Source organism: Mustela nivalis, assembly GCF_964662115.1.
Source record: "Mustela nivalis genome assembly, chromosome: 3".
NCBI lineage: Eukaryota > Metazoa > Chordata > Mammalia > Carnivora > Mustelidae > Mustela > Mustela nivalis.
Window position 1 is genome coordinate 171,801,886 of NC_139022.1, and position 19,463 is coordinate 171,821,348.

At 40.9% G+C, this 19,463-nt stretch overlaps 1 protein-coding gene across 1 annotated transcript in view; it reads left to right on the forward strand.

The window, feature by feature from the left end:
* The window catches only part of CTNND2 (catenin delta 2), an 816,172-nt gene that overhangs the window by 679,450 nt on the left and 117,259 nt on the right, over positions 1–19,463 (forward strand). The window contains exons 11-12 of the mRNA XM_082723384.1: positions 9,164–9,377; positions 19,325–19,371. Of these exons, the coding sequence (XP_082579510.1) occupies positions 9,164–9,377; positions 19,325–19,371 (261 nt within the window). The remainder of the gene's footprint in view (positions 1–9,163; positions 9,378–19,324; positions 19,372–19,463) is intronic.

Consider the following 19,463-nt stretch of genomic DNA (forward strand, 5'->3'; position numbering starts at 1 on the left):
TACACTTTCTCGGGACTTGATGTCACTCCCTCATGGCCTTTGGTCTGTGTCTGAATGTCCCCTGACCATGGTACCCTGACCCACCACCTTCACACCTTTCTGCACACCCCATCGTTTTCTCCTGCTCTCTCTTCTTTATTGTTCTAATCGCTGGAGACGATCCCGGTCTTTGAGGAGCTTAAACCTTATACATTGTGGTGGATCATCTTTAAGGATCCACATTATAGATAGAAAATTGCGAAGTCCTTCTCCAGATAAAGCTACCTCTGTTCTTCACTACTGACATGGTCCCATTGGTTGGTTCCTTTACTTCGGATTCCTCTCCAGGTATGTGGGGTTTCATTCATCTCATCCGCCTCCCGACAGACTAAGCACTCCATAAACGTTATCCAATGAGGGACTACCTCATCACTACAACAGGGAAAGTTTTGGGGGTGATATATGTGGGCTTCTGATGTGCACATTCTAAGATATTTTAATAATTTCCAAATAATTGCCTTACAGGGTTTGTATTTTCAGAATTGATGTGTTCACCTAAAATTCTCTTTGAGATGTGGAACAATGTATGACTGTAACTTTGTCATTCGCAAATAGATTGACTGAATTCAATCCAGACTGTAGTAAGGGAGACTCTTATGGCAGGCATTCTCTGTGACTGCCGCGGCGATACTGTATTCCGTACCTACAAGGACAGCACAAACATTACTCCAGATAACAGAAGCCATTAGACTTCTTTGAAACATGATGAATGTGTCTGAGTGGGGTCTTCAGAAAAGGAATGTATGGAATCACTTGAAATTCTTTCTTGTTAAAAAAAAAAAAAAAAAAGATGATGAAAAGAAAAGTGGGGGCCTTTCCAGGGTGCTCTTGAAAAGGAGTGTAGAAGCTGGTCTTTGGCACACAGCTGTTCTGAGAATCTAGTTGGGATGCGACATGTCAGCTTGGCCACTGGATGGAAAGTTCGGAGGCTCTTTGGCCTCCATGCTGGCCTCTTTGGTGGGCAGCAGGATTTTCAGTGTTCATCCGTGTAGACAAACTGTACTTCATTCTCAGGGAGATGTCTAGAAAACTTCACTGTTCATGATCAGTTAGCAAAAAGAGGGATGGATAAGGCCGAGGACTGTGGGAAAAGTTATGTTTGTGGTATTTCAGGCAATTTGGTTGTTTTTTTGTTTTTTTGCTTTTTGGTTTTGGTTTTTGTTTTATTTTTTGGTGTCCTGTAAAATGCATCACTGTGTGGAATCATGATTCACATTGAGACCAAAATAAAGGTCTTTCTTCTCTGTCCTTTATGTCTTTAAAGAATGGTATCATGAAGGTCATGAGAAGTGGAAATGTTGAATTGCTATAAAATAGATCATTTCAGAGATTTTCATGAGAAATGGTTTTCTTTAACCAGGAACCTATTACCAAATCCATAACCAAATACAATATCAGCTACTTCTTTAAAATTGAGGATACTAAAAAGGGAAAAATGTCCAGAATCGCCCTTCAAGATGTTCCTGTTGTTAGAGGTGTAGGCAGTTGCCTTGGTGATGGTCCTCAGTGCCGTCTGAGGACATGTTGAATGGGGTGGGAGCTGGGTTTGGAAATCTGTACAGGTGACAAAGATTCTCGAATGTGGAGGTCTTTGCACTGGGAAGAATAAGGGAACATGAAACAACAGTAACAATGTATTCTCAGACTTCTTCATCTTTTCCATATGTTCAAAACCCAAATAGCTTTCTGCTAGATGGAGATGGAGATGAGGCCCAAACCCCTCCACACTCTACATCAGGACACATGAGTATCACCTGGGAGATCTACATGAGACCAGAACCTTCCTAGTCATTTAGTTTGTTACCAGTTAGATCTTTTGTTACCAGTTGCATCATTTGCTACAAGTTGCATTTTTAAATTTGTTTATTAGAAACTAACATGTTAAATCAAAACATGGTCTTCCTCTCTCTTTGCTTAATAATTCTCTCTGTATTTCAGAAAAGGGTTTTCTTTTTTTTTTTTCTAATTAGTATCACCTCAGAATTATTTTTCAGTGCCTTTTTTTTTTTTTAATCAGTAAATTTACCATAGCAAGAGAAACCACTGCACTTCTGTTCTTTTTAAAGATACAGATTAATTCACTCCTGTACTTCCTTGGAAATAAACCTAGCAAAATAGGTCATGGGTACAATATTAATGGAGTACCTTTTGATATTTTTTAAATGACAATAGAATGACTGCAATTCATTCTAGAATAAATATATTCCTTATTTAATCTCATTAGTTATACACCAGATGAGATTAATGACCTATCAGATAATAAACAGTCTACACACTAAATAAAATTTATAAAGCTATAACTCGGAACTGACTCTATCATATGTTAGATATCATTATATTACTAAGTTAATTCATATATTGACCAGGCAATAAGTCAATTAGGAATACCCATTAACGAGTTAATACGGTGGGTAGTTCCTTGACAGATAATATTTGTTGAGCTCTTTGTTAAATAATTCACATTTGAAGTTTCATTGACTCCTAAAAACAACCCATGAGACAGGTTCACATTTTCCTCATGTTTTATAGACATTTAAGTAACGTGCCTCAGGGGACACCAGCTGAAGAGAGGGAGAATGATGTGAACTTTGTTGCTCCCGCCTCAAAGCCAGCATCCCCCTCCAAACACTGCAGTACATGTGCTCTCTAACACGTAATTTAAAAGAAACATAATCCATCTTGGTTCATCTATGGAATGGAGAAAGCAGATCATTTTTCACAACTAGAGAGATATATTTTCTCTCAGAATTCCCCAAAATAATTTCTACCTTAAAACTAAAAGGGGGGGGGTATGTGGGTGGCTCAGTGGGTTAAGCCGCTGCCTTCGGCTCAGGTCATGATCCTAGGGTCCTGGGATTGAGCCCCACATCGGGCTCTCTGCTTGGCGGGGAGCCTGCCTCCCCCCTCTCTCTCTGCCTGTCTCTCTGCCTACTTGTGATCTCTGTCTGTCAAATAAATGAATAAAATCTTTAAAAAAAACCACAAACAAAAACAAACAAACAAAAACTAAAAAAGACTTTGGCCTTTATCAGTTGTCCTTCTGGGTTGCTCGGTGGAAACTACAGGTACGCACATCAGCTCAGACTGTGTGGAAACACTGACCCGTTAACTGGCTTTACTCCAATGGCAAGGGGTAGAATTCACTGAGGTAAAATGTGTTTTTTACGAGCTGATAACTTTGCAGTTTCTACATTAAAATGGAAAAGTGAGTTTCAGTTACCTCTGGTTCAGCCTCTGGCTTCACATCCACCAACTTTGTATCTTTCAGTAGTTTCTTAAGCAGAGAAGATTTTTAATTTTTAAATACCAATAGGGAATAGAAAACAACTATATCTATTTTTTATTGTTTCAACCAACACCACTGAAAAATAACAGTTACTTAAAAATTGACTAAAATCACTGGATCCAAAGTACCTGTTTTCAGTCAGCTTTCCGTGAACCCTCTTGCAAACATTGTGAATTGATTGCTTACTAATTAGTAACATGAGAGGAGGTGCTCTACATTACTAATCCCGCAGCCCATTATTAAAATTTACAGATCCAACTTAGTTTCTCTTAACACTAAACCGGAAACCCAAAGACATACCCACTTCAACACCAGGTAGATCCCTGAGAGGTAGAGAAATGTTTACCCAGGTCCTTAGCTATTTAAGGATCTTATTTCATAACCTGTAGGTTAAAAACATAGACTCCTTCAGCCTCTTCCTTCTTCTCCTCCCTCGGTCCAAATTCCTACTCATTTCAGATGCAGAGTAAGTGAGGAGCCTCTTATTGTCAAGAACACCTGTAACCCATGCCCTGTGCGTCTCACTATCCTCAAAGCAACTCTTCCTAGCATTTCTTTAAATGAAAATAGGTACCCCCCAAGAGGAATTCTATTTCCTGTTAAAGTACTTTGTTACCCACTGTCCATCATCATCATCATCATCATTGTATGAAGACTGCCATGAGCTCGCAAACACTCCTCTGATTGGATAGATTATTCCTCGATGTTGTTAACAATTTAAGGATAATAGCTAATTCATTGGTAAATACATTTTATTCTAAATAAATGCAGATAATGGTAAGAGTAACAAGTTCTCCAAGTGGCAAGGGCCCATTTTTTGTGCAGCAGGTGATATTGCATTACCTGCATTTTTCTGTATTGCCCATCCGTTTGTTTCCTGATTTAAAAGGCTTGTATATATTCTACCTCATCATGAAAAGATAAGGAAGAAAACCCCTGCATCTTACTCTTGAATGATTTTTAGATACTTTTCATTCCAGAGTTTAAATTATGAAAACAGGGGGTTCCTGTATGGCAAGGGTGTGGAGGCCACTGTCACTGTCCCCCGATACGAACTGGGTGAGCTTCACTGATGCCCTGTGCCCACGCATCCCAGCCTTCATCCCCAAGAGACTGTCTGTGTCAAGTTGAAGAATGCTCTCTCTCTAAATGACCTGAAAGGACAGGCAGAAGGGCATCGTTTTTGCTTTGTTTGATTGGTTGATCTTTTTATTTCTCCTGCTGTGGGGTTCATCAGCTTCCATCTTCCTTACTTCTAGGAGGCCACTCTCTCAATCTCGGTACCTGAAGTTCACAGCAAGGCATACAAATCAGTGTGAGCTGCTCACTTAGGAGCCGCTGACTGAAGTGGACCATCGATCAAGGATCATTCAGTTAACGAATTTGTGGTTGTCTACTCCAGTTATATGTGAAAAGACCTCTCCGGTCATTCCTTGAGTCTATCCAGTTCAGAACAGTAGCAGATAGGAAATTTGTTCATTCCAGATCTAATTCAAGCCATTGTTTTGCCTATGTATATTTCAACATTGCTGGTTTTTATTCAGTCATTGGTATTAATGTAAGCAAATCTGAATTGCAAGTCAGTTTTTTTTAATTTATTTATTTGATAAAGACATAGTGAGAGAGAGAACACAAGCATGTGGGATGGGAAAGGGAATAGCAGGCTTCCCACCAAGCAGGGAGCCCATTGTGGAGCTCGATCCCAGGACCCCGGGATCATGACCTGAGCTAAAGGCAGATGCCCAATGACTGAGCCACCCAGGCGCCCACACAAGTCAGTTTTAAAAGAGAAGGAAACACAATGAAATACCACTACGAACTATTAGAATGGCCAAAAACAAAACAAAACAAAACAAACAAAAAAACCTAGCAAACCTAAATGCTGACAAAGATGTAAAGCAACAAGAACTTTCATTAATTTCTGGTAGGAATACAAAATGGTGCAACTACTGTGGAAGACTGGCAGTTTTTTTACTAAACTAAACATACTCTAACTATACAATTCAGCAGTTGTGCTCCTTGATATTGACAAAAAGGATCTGAAAACTTAGGTCTGTACAAAAACACGCAAATGATTATGTATAGCAGCTTTATTCGTGATCGTCAAAACTTGGAAGCAACCACGCTGTCCTTTAGTGGATTAATGGATATATAAAGTGCACTACATCCACACCAAGGAATATCATTCAATGCTAAAAAGAAATGAGCCATCGGGCCACGAAAAGACATGAGGAAATCTTAAATACGTAGTACTCGGTTAAAGCAGCCACTCTGTAAGGGTAGATACTACGTGATTCCTACTCTGTGATATTCTGGTACAGGCAAACCATGGGAGAAGAACATCATCAGTGGTTTCCAGGGGTTAGGGGAAGAAAGGGATGACTAGGAGGGCACAGAGCATTTCAGGGCAGCGGAATTATTCTGTATGATACTATCATGCTGGATACGTGCCATTATATGTTTTTTCAAGACCCAGAGATTGCACAACTTGGAGAGGGAAGTCCTGGAGACCGTGGACTTGGGATGACTATGACGTGTCATCATCTGTAACCAATGTACCACTCAGTACATGGGATAATGCAGGAGGCTATGTATGGGTGGGAAAAGTGGAATATGGAAACTCTCTGTACTTTTTGCACAGTTTTGCTGTGAATGTGAAACTGCTCTAAAAATAATGTCTATTTTAAAGTAGTAAAAATAACAGGGAGAAGGAAACTAACATGACAAGCAACCACACTATTCTTCCATTCGTCTGATAAATATTTACTAACTTACTACCATCTGCAGATGTTCTTCTTGTGCGTGCATTTTATTTGATTTTACATATATTAGATCTGATATTATATGACATTGGATTAGCATTGTTTTAATAAATATTAGATGTCGACTTTTGAAGCACTTTGCATGAAGTTGATGAGGAGAGAAAGGGGGAACTCGCCTGGAATGATAGCGTGTGGACTAGACCACAAGCCCTACCAGCTGGGTGTGGAGTGCCCAATGGGGAGCATAAATGGAAAAGAGATCGCTGGCCAGTTAGTGGGAGTAAAGGTGTCATTTCAAAGAAAAGAGTTTCCCCTGATCATTTTTCAAAGAGAAGTTGTACCACATTAATGTTTAACATAGGTTTCTTTGGAGTCTTTTAAGAGTTTAGGGTTTGTTATAAGGAGAGACAAGAAGAACTGGGAGCAGGGAGAAGTTAACGGGAGGCATGGTCCAAGAGAAAAGCAAAGCAGTGGGGAGGCACAGAGGACAGCGCCCGGACCCACGCACAGCAACCCACAGCGCCTGGAATTCCTGCCATGGATAGAGACCCTGCAGGGAACCTGAGAGCCCTCCTGTGGCCTTTCTCCCTGATCCTTTTAGGATGGCGGGGGCAGCAGGAGGTGGCAGGACCAGCGGCCTGACCATCACATTTCATGTCTATGAACTCAGTTCTCGTTCAGGGTTGGCTTTAGGATTCCTAAATTCTTAGGTAAAATTCAACCCAAGAAAACTGTAGTTATATATATATGAAAAAATATATATATGGTCCGGTGATGCCCCGCAAAATAAGCTTATCATCTTAGTTGTGTTTCTCTAAATAGATTAAAATAAAACTCAAGATTTCATTGTAATTTTAGTGAGGAGGAGGAAGCAGGCTCCCTGCCAAGCAGAAAGCCCGATGTGGGGCTCGATCCCAGGACCCTGAGACCATGACCCGAGCTGAAGGCAGAGGCTTAACCCACCGAGCCACCCAGGTGCCCCAAACCCAACAGTTTTTAGTAAGCATACACATGTAAATACACACGCAGAGAGAAAACAACACTCATAGTTTAAACTTCTGTACAAGTAGAACATCCTTTTGGAAGTATTACCCTAGTGGGGGTGTGGTTACAACCTAGATCCATGTATGGGACACATGTATAATGACCACAGACTCTTGAGTGGATGCCAAGCAAACACTGGTGAAACTCTACATTGGGGAAAAGTTGTTCTCTGCTTCTTTCTCACTTTTTTTTAAGGGACCCAGTAACACCCGTAGCCACTTTCCCAGCGTGCACTCACCATCATCACAGGCTGTGCTGACACCTCACAAAGCTCCTCCACGGCCCTGTCCTCCTGTCCTGCTGTCTGTCCTTCCCTCTTCCATCCCTGGTCCTTCCCACGGGCCGTGAGATACGTGAAACGCCATATTCATGTTCTCCAAGTCAGGGACTCAGCCCAGGAATTCTGTGAGAGCTTCAGCTTTCTCTCTTTCATTTTGGGGGTGGATGAAAGTCCTACAAGCAGAATCTGAATTCTCAGATGGCCCCCGTCACGTGGATGATGCAGGCCCCCATTTTATCTGGAGACTGGCGTGGGAAGTGCTGCAGTAGCCACCTGGAGACGGTCCTAGCCATTCGCAAAAGGGGGTGGTGCTCCTGAAAAGAGAAAGATCACTTGATTTTGAAAAGCCAAGTTCCAACAAATCTTAGAAACTTGACTGTCACTGGTAAAAGAGTCTCCCTCTCCATTCACTCAAAGAATTTTTATTCAACATCTGCTATGGGATTGGCACTGCTCTTGGGATTGGGATAGAGATCTGGGTGTGAACAAAAACAGATTTGCCCTCCAAGAGCACACATTCCAGCCAACAGTCAATGACAATGAACATAATAAGTTAGGGCAGGGATATGATAGATATGGGATGTGATGAATTCTCTAACAGATTACGGTCACACAAGAATGTCGGCCTGGGATGAGGGTCTGGCTCAGGATTCAGTTTTAAATAGTGTGGTTGGAGTAACTTCACAGAGAAAGTCACATTTTCGCACCTTTAAAAGGGTGGGGATGTAGCCATGTGTCCAGCACATCTGTGGGATGAGTGAGTTTTCTGTGATAAGAAAACTAAGTAGGGAAAGTGCCAAATTATAACCATTTGCAATAAACCATAATTTTTTTTTTTTACAAACCATAATTTTTCAATCCCTGGGGGACATGGAAGTTAAAAAAATGAAGATACTATTACTGAATGAATCATGTTATTTTTTTTTCCATATAAATAAGAAATGTTCAAATACAGCTATGCTAATGAAAGCTCCATGAAATGGTTAATATGGTAACTAGCCCATTGGTTTTCCATTTTAATTTAAAAATTGGTCTAAACATTAAAGGACAGCAAAGAGAAGACTTATCTAAAGACATACTGCAAGGTGGTGTTTTTTTTTTCCTTTGCTTATTTTGAAAAATCAAAACTGTTATGGGTAAAAGGAACATCAAAATTTAATGTGATTTTTTGGTATTAAGCAGATACCTGAGTTAAGCATAACATGCGTTGGTCTTAGTGGTTTGTCATTGTGACTGTCTTTCCTTCCTGGGCTTCTTAGATGAAAATCCTTGTGTTGGTTTTTCCAGTTTCTCTTCAGCTTCTGGTTTCTTTAAAATGTTGGGAGAATGTTCTGATTAAGCATAGTTTTAACATGCTGTACTTCAGTCCCACAGCCCTTTAAGACAGTGGTTAAATTTAATAAGTCCCAGGAGCGAGAAGCTTCTCTTGCTCCTCCGTCTGCCTCATGCCATGAATATGGGCCATATTTAATAGAGAGAAATGTCCAAGACCTCCCTTTTGAGTGAAAATCACCTTTTCAAAATCTGTGACTTGAAAGGAGGTATGTTTGAAATGTGATCAGTAGGCTATGAAAGCATGTGAAGGCAATCAAATCTAAGGAGAACACTGGTTAGTTTTCCTTTTTCCTTTGTGTGCTCTAAGTCAGTTCAGTGACATTAATTGTAGCCACGGCTCCATACGAAAAACCTGTTTGGGTCTAAATGGTGCAAGCTTCCTCTCTAAGGCCAAAGTTGTTTCCTGTGCTCTTGCAGATAAGGAGACAAGGAGGCATCCAGCTCCTGGTGGACCTGCTGGACCATCGGATGACAGAAGTCCACCGTAGTGCCTGCGGAGCCTTGAGAAACTTGGTGTATGGGAAGGCCAACGATGATAACAAAATTGCCCTCAAAAACTGCGGTGGCATCCCAGCGCTGGTGAGGTTACTCCGCAAGACCACCGACCTGGAGATCCGGGAGCTGGTCACAGGTTAGAGTCCTTATTAACAGCACACCTGCCTCCCAAGATAAAGTCTCCATGATCCAACATGGTAACAAACATGCTGACCGAGGATGGTGGTTGCAGGGCTTCCCAGGGGAGCTGCTACCATGGGCAGTCCCAATACACATGAGCTGAACGAGAGAATAAAAGGCTATCTGATTTAATACCTATGGATCGACCATGTGGGATTGTTAGAATGCAGCCAACATAACCCTTCTAAAATTCTATGACCTGGTTTCAGTTTTGTCACTTGATTTAGAAGTAGCCCAGCACCGTACAACACCCACAGGTGATCATGAAAATGGCATTAAATAAGAATTGATAAAAGGATAAGATATGTGAGGTGTTATTAGTAAGGTGTATTTTCTGGTTTATAATGTGATTAAGAATGTGATCTCATCATACTTAACAGCTAATTTCTTGAAAAACATATTTATGCCTACTAGAAGTCCCTAGGTTATAGGATTACATATTACATACATATTACATGTTACATACACATTACATATGGAATTTCTCTCACATACATATATATTTATGTATTATATATGTACATACATATTATGTTCATATACTATGTTTGCATATATGTTTATAGTCTATATTTACATATTTACATAGAGGGAATTTTTCCAATGTGAACAGGACAGCAAGCCTTTCTGGGAACACAGAACTCTTGAGTGTTGTAAAGTAGAGATCACTGGCACCTCAGGACACCATGAGGATCTGATGAATGAGAACAGGGAAGCATTCAGCCGTACCTTTCCTGGCATCTGTATGAACATTGGAATAACGTGTAAACATTTGCTTTCCCTCTTGTCCCTACCCTTCTAAATGTGCACTTTTACTTGCTAGAGTGCTAGCAACGTGAGCAGCCTCAGTAAGGGCTAGAGTACTCTTCTCGATTATCCACATTGTCGTTTTAGGTGACGTTTGGTTTTTTGTTCATCGACGTTCCCCTTTAAGTGTTTGGCACATGGATTGCAAGACTGATTCTCAAAAAAGGATCTCTTAATTTGTCACGTTGCCACTGGTCTTCTGTCTTGACTCCATAACTTTCTTGAAGCTATGCTTATGAGATACACGGGATCTTGTTATTTTTTAAGAAAACACATTACTCAAGCTGAGAGTCATAAATACTTGTTCAGGCTGAGATGAAATCTCCCAGGTGCAGTCTGTTTTCTTAAATTTACACTCTTTACGATTATTGTCACATCTCTTTCCCACTTTTAGCTAAATTAGAACTAGACCCCAATTACTTTCCTTTTGCTTTCTTTTTTGCATTTCTCTAAGTGGAGAATTGTCTTTGTAGAAAAAAAAAATTTAGCTGTTAAGGTTGCAGTGTTACTAAAGTGATGTTTCACACCAAACTAATATGGATCTGTTAAGGCAAAACTATTGTTATGTACATATTATGATTATAGGATAGTTCGGGGGGTGATGTAAATAATTGAAAGTATATGCTACCATTAGGGTTAGGAGACCCCTTCCCTACTTTCCGATTGAGAGAAAGGCCTCCATGTGTGTGATGGAAAACATCCACCGTGGTGTTTCTGTGCGTGAAGGCCTTGTCAGTGGGTGCCTGAGGCCCACAGAACTAGAGGAACACCGTCTCCCAAGCACATTTGGCTATGCGGATGATGGAGTACTTGACATACAGACAGAGTACACATGCTCTTTCTCCTGCTCCTCTGGGGAAGAACGAAGGTTCCTACCCATTGTCGCGTGGTGACCCACTGCTTTTGCGTCAGCATGTGCCAGTGGCCAAGACTCATTCCACGTCCCCTCCTGACTTCTGTCATGACTCCGTCCAAGCCACTGGGCTGACTGGTTCCAGGGAGGCAGTCCCTGCTACTTGAGTAGATGTTTTATGCCATTCCAGAGGCACGGTCTCATTGTGCACGGCTGCACTCCGGGCATGAAGTTTAAGTTTTTCAAAGACACAAGTTGTTAAAACATTTCAGTGGGTTGAAGCTCATGGTTTCTGGAGTTGCCATGGTGGGCACTATTGAAACATGGTAAGCACCTTAGCCGACCTTCCGCTCTAGAAAAGGACATGAGAACCCACCACGTGCTAGTCCGTAGCAATAAAGCCTCCGTAACTCCCGTGCTGGCAGAAATCCGAGGGTGCCTGGAAACTGGTTCTGCTAACTTCTGTGTAGACGTGGCATGAATGATGCAGGTCGAGCCAAGGCTGACTGCTCGCTGCCTGAGCAAAAGCAAAATGAAGCAAATGAATTCACCTCAAAGAGTCTTAGAGGGTCATGTTCACCTTCAGCACCAGCCCAGCCCTCCTCTGCCCGAGTGAGCTATGAAAGCCTTGATTCTGTTGGCTCCGGTGGAGCTTTGGGAATCCAGCATTTTAGGACAGCTAACTGATGTGACCTCGAGGACATCAAATCCTCCATTTGTCTTATCTGTCATTCTCTTTCCACTCCTCCTCTGAGACTCTGGTCTCCCCCCAAGTCTGGTAAATGCTTTGCTACGCTAAGCTCACACTGTTCATTCATCCTTAATTTTTCATGTGCTTTGGACTTTCTGCGGGTGTCCGGTGTGTGCTCATCCGTGGACATCTGCACGGGCAGCGCTGACGTCCAGCGGACCCACACGATGCTTCCGCCTGAGCCCAGTGGGATGCTCGGTGGCGCCGTTGGAAATTGCCCCCCCCCATGCCTTGCTGGCGGCTAAATGTGAAAAGGGCTGTTGCTGACACACGGGGCTACATTTTAGGAACTTAATTAGATGAGCACCGACGCTCATGATGGCTCTGGAGGATGGAGCCCTAAGAGTAAAAAGCCTCTCTTCACTGCTGTTGTCTTTGTCACAGGGACACTTCTCAAAGCCTTTTCGGAATTAGGTTAGATATGCATGCATGCATTAATAAAGCATTGATTTAAGTGAAACAACTATCCCCTTTACTTCCGTTGTAATTCTGCAGCAGACCTAACAGAAAGTCCAGCAAGGACTAAGGACTCAGTACGTGACAGAACCCCTCAGTACAAGGGAGCTTACGCTCCTACCTTCTCCACCCTGAATACCAGCAAATGCATGAAAATCAATGTGTGTTAAAAATCTATATATAGAGGGGTGCCTGGGTGGCTCAGTGGGTTAAAGCTTCTGCTTTCTGCTCAGGTCATGATCCCAGGGTCCTGGGATCGAGCCCCATATCAGGCTCTCTGCTCAGCAGGGAGCCTGCTTCCCCCTCTCTCTCTGCCTGCCTCTCTGCCTACTTGTGATCTCTCTCTGTCAAATAAATAAATAAAAATCTTTTTTTTAATCTGTATATATATATAGGGGAAGGGAGGGTGAAGTACCCTTTGAATTCCTCTTTTAGATATTTACAAACCATGATGTCTTATAAACAGATATCAAAAAGAACAATGTTAGTGATTTTTAAAAAATAATAAAGCATGTTTCTAAATGAGATTTTAGATTAGACCTAGGCTATATAACCAGATGGATGTAGAACCAAATTATAAACAATAAAAGACTAAAAGAAAGAAATGTTCCTGCAGAGCTTTAAATTATTTACTGAGTATGCCTTGGCAAACTGTTTGAACTATAATAAAATGTAGAAATTTAGCTCTTTACATGCATTTACATTCAACACATAAGCACACACACTTAAAAAAATCTGCCTGTTTGCACGCAGTATCTATTCACAGCAAAATGTATTTTACTTCTGCCTGGTAGGCCTTGCAATAAATAATTTTCTTCCGGTGCAATAATTACTATGAGATGATGATCAGAATTTTATTTAAATCCAGTTGAAACTATTATATGCTAGCCATTACTCGAAACATCCTAAGCAAATAAACTTTGGTTACAAATGCTGCATGTCCTTTGGGCTTGACTAATATAATTTTTCTCTCTCTAAATATGGAAATAATCAACCTAAATTTTGAAGTGCCCAACTAAAGATTTCAGAATGCCTTACAAATCATAATAAACCACTTTTTATTAAACCATAAAACTTAATAAGTAACTTTTATTTCTGTTGAAAGCAAGGGTCCTTAAGAGTTCTGATTCTCCAAGAGCAGAGTATATTCTTGCATTTTGTACATCAAATGTCCTTTTAATTAAAGAGACAAGCCTCAGTTTAACTATTTTACTTACTAGCATTAGGTCAGTTAATTTAATTTCCAAGTCTAAGTTGAATTACATGCCCCCCAAATTCATATATTGAAGCCTTAATCCATAGCCCCTCAAAATGTGACTCAGATGTAATAAGTGAAGTTAGGATACTAGAGTAGGGTGGGCTCTTAATCTGATATAGCTGGTGTCCTTACAAAAAGAAGAAATTTTTGACACAGCTACACACAAGGAGAAAGACATGTGAGCATGAAGGCAGAGATGGGGTAATGTTTCCTTGAGGCAAAGAAGGCCACAGCTTGCCTGAAAACACCAGAAGCCAGGAAAGAGGCAAGGAGCAAATTCTCCTTACAGTCTTGCAAGGAACAAATCCTGGTGTCATCTTGATCTTTGACTTCTAGCGTCCAGAACTGTGACAGTAAGTTTCTGTTGTTTTGGACACTCAATCGGTGGCACTTTGTTATGGCAACCCTAAGAAACTAATATATACCCAGATCCAAAGGTCCTTCATCTTTTTCCAGATGTGTGCAGACACACTTGTTGCTCAAGGAGATAAAGCAGTACAGATAAGTATAGAACCATGAGGGCTTAATAGTTGGTCTAGAAATCAGTTGGCCTGATTTCTTAATGCATCTTTTTAAAAGTATTTACTTGTGAAGAATTGGAAGTGGGAAAGATGATAATTAAATGCATTTTCATATTTTCAATCAAAGTAATGGCTGTATATGGTCAAAGATGAAATCGGGGCCCCTGGGTGGCTCCGTTGGTTAAGGGCCTGCCTTCAACTCGGGTCATGATCCTCGGGTCCTGAGATTGAGCCCTGCATCAGGCTCTCTGCTCCTCCCCCTGCTTATGCTCTCTCTCTCCCTCTCTGTCAAATAAATAGATAAAATTTTTAAAAAAAGATGAAATTGTATAAAGATGCTTATAAGAAAACAATAGTCCCCTGCTTCATTTATCCTCTAGTATTAGACACTCCCAGTCTCTCAGAAGCTTTCAGCCTCAGCTTTTGCTTTGTTTTTGAGTTTTCTCATAGTTACTCCATGTCTTTAAATACTATGCTTATTTCACTCTATGTAAATCAATTATCATGGGCTTTTCTTACTGACTTTCCACTGTGATGGAGAAGGATTTTTCACATATTCACCACTCATGCCTTCTACTTTCCAAAATGGTGGGATCATTATCTTTAGCAAATGCATCAGTACATCAAAGTTCAGCTTTCTGTCCTTTGCATCTAATAAAGACATTATCTCATCACCCATTTTATAAGATAATAATATTAGTGTTCTACATCTTCACCCTTCTTCACAACCTCTGTCATCATACTTGTCTTCTACATTGTCAAGTTTGAATATATTTGCAATCTATTCTATAATCATAGTTGGTCTTCCAAGGTTTTCTGTAGCTCAATTTGAAATTTGAAAGCTCAACTTTCAAAAGTTGAAAGCCAGAGAGTAGCTTTTGCTTTACCCAGCCATCACATTTATTTCCTAGTGGGTCTAAAGTGGTGATTCTTGTCAAAGGAGTCATTTCTAGGATCATATCTTACAGATCCTTCATCATTTACAATGCCTACCAACTCAACTTTGTCTGTGATTTTGGTCATCAGTTCCCTGGTTTTCCAAAAATCTCAGGAGCAGAATCCTCTATTTTGGGAGTAGAATTCAGTGATTGCAACTGTTGCATTGCTTTCCAGAGTTGGGGCATCTGTCTCCTAGATTCCAGGCCCTCCTCTCTCTTGGTTTATTCTGAAATATGTAAATTTCACATATTAAGTAATTGACTGAAGTGCTTAGGAGATGAAATTCTGAGTATGTCAGTATTAACTCCTCATACATGATTGATATTTATTAGATATGACTGGATAGAAATTTTTCTGAGGACTATTTTCTATAACTTAATTTTATCCCTGATATATAAAAGTATATGATGAGGTATCTAGGTTTGTGCTTTTTAAAAATTTCCTGGAATTGGATATTTCCATTTTAAAGAGTCATAACCTTCACTGCCAGAATACTATCATTTTTTTTAATTGATTCATTTTCTCTATCCTCTCTTTTTAGAATTGTTGATAGGCAGATTTTGAACCTCTTGGACTTCGACTCTCATATCTTCATATATGATTTGGAGCCCTTTGTCTTTTTACCATGAGAGAGTTCTCCAGTATCCAAAATTTCTCTCAACCTATCAATGAGGGTTTTGTTTTGTTTTGTTTTGTTTTGTTTTGTTTTGTTTGCAGGGATCTAGGGAGATATTACTGTTATTAATATTAATAGATCATTATTTTAATTCTAAGAATTCTCTTTTGTGTTATTTTTTATAACCTCTATTCTTATTTTATGAATGTACACTATTCTTGCATTTCTCTAAGGATATTATTTAGAACCAAGGTTTGTTTTCCATTTATCATAAATCATCTCACCTTTCTCGGGTATCATTTCTTTCTGTTTGTTTTTATGGAAGTCTTTCTCATTGATTTGGCATGCTTTAAATGTGGAAAGACCCTCAGTTCTGTTTTTTTTTTTTTTAAATGAAAAAAGTTTTTACTTCAGTGAAGGTTTATATACAGTATAACTTCAAGCAGTTGAACACATTGCTATTCCTATATGCTTCTACATATAAGTTTACAAAACCATATATTTTAAGGAACAATACTACTTGAGTGATGGTATATACTCAATGAACTTTTCAGATTATAGAAACAGCCCAAGTGCCAACCAACTGATGAACGGAGAAAGATGTGGTGTGTGTATGTATGTATGTATGTATACATACATACATACATACATACACACACACACACACACATCTTTCTCCATACACACACACACACACACACATACATACATATACATGCATACACACACACACACATAATAGAGTGTACACACACACACACACACACACAATGGAATATCAGTGATAAAAAAGGATGAAATCTCTGCTTATTTTTAAAACAGAAAGGGTAGAGAGTTGAGCTCTGTGCACATCAATGAAACTTATTAACTGTGAGCTTGGCTTCAAATGAGCAGGTAGGTATGAGCTATTGTAATGGGGAGCCCTTCAAGTATCTTCATGAGGAGGAGGGCTTTTCTCTTAGGCTCAGATATCCACAATATCATTTCTGTTCTCCCTAGTGGGGACAGTCTCTTTGGAGAATAGTCTTCTGGGTTGTTTATATGTCTGGCCTATAGGGAGGGGTCAATCATTTTCTGGTTGCCAGGTGTTCTTTCCACCTGGGTAGGAGTGGATAGTGAGAGGGCAGGGCATTCTCCATGCACAGGCAGGAGTGGAGAATGAGAGGGTGGCAACTGCTTCCTTTCAATCAATCACCCTTTGATAGTCCCCCTTCTCATTTCTACATCCCCTATGCCTGTCTTCTCCAAGGAAGAATCTCCTTTAGGTTCCATTAAGACAGTCAGCCACCTCCTTGGATCACTGGGATGGAGGCCCCTCTGTGTTTATCCTGGGCTGTGCCGCCTTCTACTACCACTTCACCAGCCAGCTCACCTCCATCTGTTTTACATATTACGGAAATACAGTATCTCATCTGCTGGATTGCTCCTTCCATTCATTCTCTTCTTTGTTCCATAATGTTCCTATTAATAATCTCTTCCCTGCATGAATTCTGAACAGTTTCGCAGATACCACAAAGTGTAAATATTATTAAGCATGGCCTCTCTTACTGACTAGAAGCCAAGTTGGAGGCATTCCTTTAGGTCTGTTAGCCAAGTGAGTTCACTGTTTCGAAAGAAGTCTAGGGTGTAACGTTAACTAAACACCCTTCATGGAAAGAGACCCTGGAAGAGAGGGGAAGCATTTTTCCCTACTGGCATCTTGTAGTCTGTTTCCCGTTATCCCTTTTGCTGTGATCACCTACAAGCACGGGTCATCTCTCCAAAGCAGGAGGTAAGCATTTTGTCAAGGGAGCATCTCCTCTACCTTCCTGAGCTTTTTGGAGATCACCTGGGACTCCTAGTGGGTTTTTCATATATTATATTAAGAGGTGCTGAAATGGGTCAGGATAGCACACCATTTAAATCAAATTCAGGGCCACTGTGTTCCCAAAGTATAAAATTAAATCCCAGATTTATTTTATATCCCAAATAATGTCCAGCCATGTTGACCATCATAGCATATCAGAGGTTCTGCCATAAGATTAAACAGCATCCCAGAGATAAAACTGAATAGAGACATTTCAATAATGAAATGTTAACAATGTAGAGATGCCTCAAGTGTTAATACAAACCCCACCAAATATTGAATTCCCAAAGAGAAATTAAAAATCAAAGTTTCAACCCACTTTATGTTGAAGTCCAAAAACTTCAAAGGAATTAAAGCCTACAAATCAATATGTCTTGCCCTTGTGTGTTAAAGTTCAAAATCCACACTTCTTAAGTTAACTCAAGTATGAAAATCATCCTCCTCAGCTTTTCTCTTCTGCACAGCCTCTGTCAGAAGTTTCTCTGTCCTTCTTCCCTCTTTAGGTAGCCTAGGACTACCTTATGCAGGAATTGTTGAAGTACTTTCCAGGCCTTAACAGAAACTTTACTTCAGTGTCAACTGCTACCCATCTAACCCAGGTGTGAACCCTGGTCCATGCCCATCACCGTAGAAAAGAAGCCATTTTAAGCCAGACACAGATGTGTACGTATTATCCCAGACACAGATGTGTACCCCAAGGCCATGACAGCCACTCACTGAACTCTGCTGTGGTCATGTATTTCTGCTACAGCATATTTCTTAAAATCTAGCCACGTAAAACAGTGCAAGTTCATCACCTTCTAGTTCTGGAGGTTAGAAGTCCAACATAAGTCTCACTGGGCTAAAATTAGGATGTCAACACAGCTGTTTTCCTTTCTGGAGACTGCAGGGTATGGTCCTTGCCTCTTCCAGCTCATAGAGCTGCCCACATTCCTTGACTGGAGACCCACTTCCACTGTCTTCAAAGGTGGCAGCATTACATCTCTATTTCCATAGGTACATTTCCCTCTGACTTAACACCAGGAGTCGTTCTCTGCTTTTAAGGACCTCTGTGGGCCCATCTGGATAACCCGGGAGAATCTTTAGGATGATCCTCCCATCTTAAATTAATCACGTCTTCAGTCAAAGGTCACCTACTCACAGGTTCTGGAGATTAAGACAGGGACATTTTTAGAGGACCATTATTCTGCCAACCACTGTATTTGAGGGAAGATGAGGAATTAGAGATGTTTTGGGATTTAATCAGTTAGGAGGGGTCAGTCCGGTGGTGCCTGGCTTCTAGAATCCACCATTGGTAAACTTAAAATGAATGAGGAGACAAAATCCCAGCAAAAGGTTACTTTTGTTACTATGTATTTACCAGTTGAAGGGAAGATGAGTCTACCCATGGAATTGGAAACATTGCTGCCATCTTGCAACATTTAGTTCCTGGCAGTGGAAGCAATCCCATGACTAGGCATCTCAATGGGGCTTTGACTAGAAAAGCATGAGTAGTATAGGTGGTTGGGTAAAGGGACGTATTATCAAGCTGAGACCTGGCACCATGTAGGAGCTGATAAAGTAGTCCAAGGAAGCCTTCACCTTCCTTGAGTGGGAAGTTGACATAGGCCAGGAGGCAGAGATCAGGAAGACAAGCTGGACAGGAAGCAGGAGAGAGCAAGGACCAGCAGGCACGTGTGAGGATAGACAGGTACTTTCTTCTGCCTCTCATTGGCTGCATATTGGCTGCATGAGAGAAACACAGAAGCTGGCTCCTTTGGCCTCAGAGTTCCACATGCTCCTGGCCCAGGACGTTGGGGAAACTGTTTAAGAAGTGGGGGGAGCTGACTGCTCTCTGGCTGCCATTGTCCCACCAGGAGAAGGTGAGGCGGCCGACCGACCCATGACTGTTCCCCAGCCTGTGGTAGGACCTGGTGCCCTGGACCTACAGCTGTTAGAGTCCAGCGCCTGCTTCTTCCCTAGCACTTGCCACATGGCCTGCAGATTTCTCCTGTG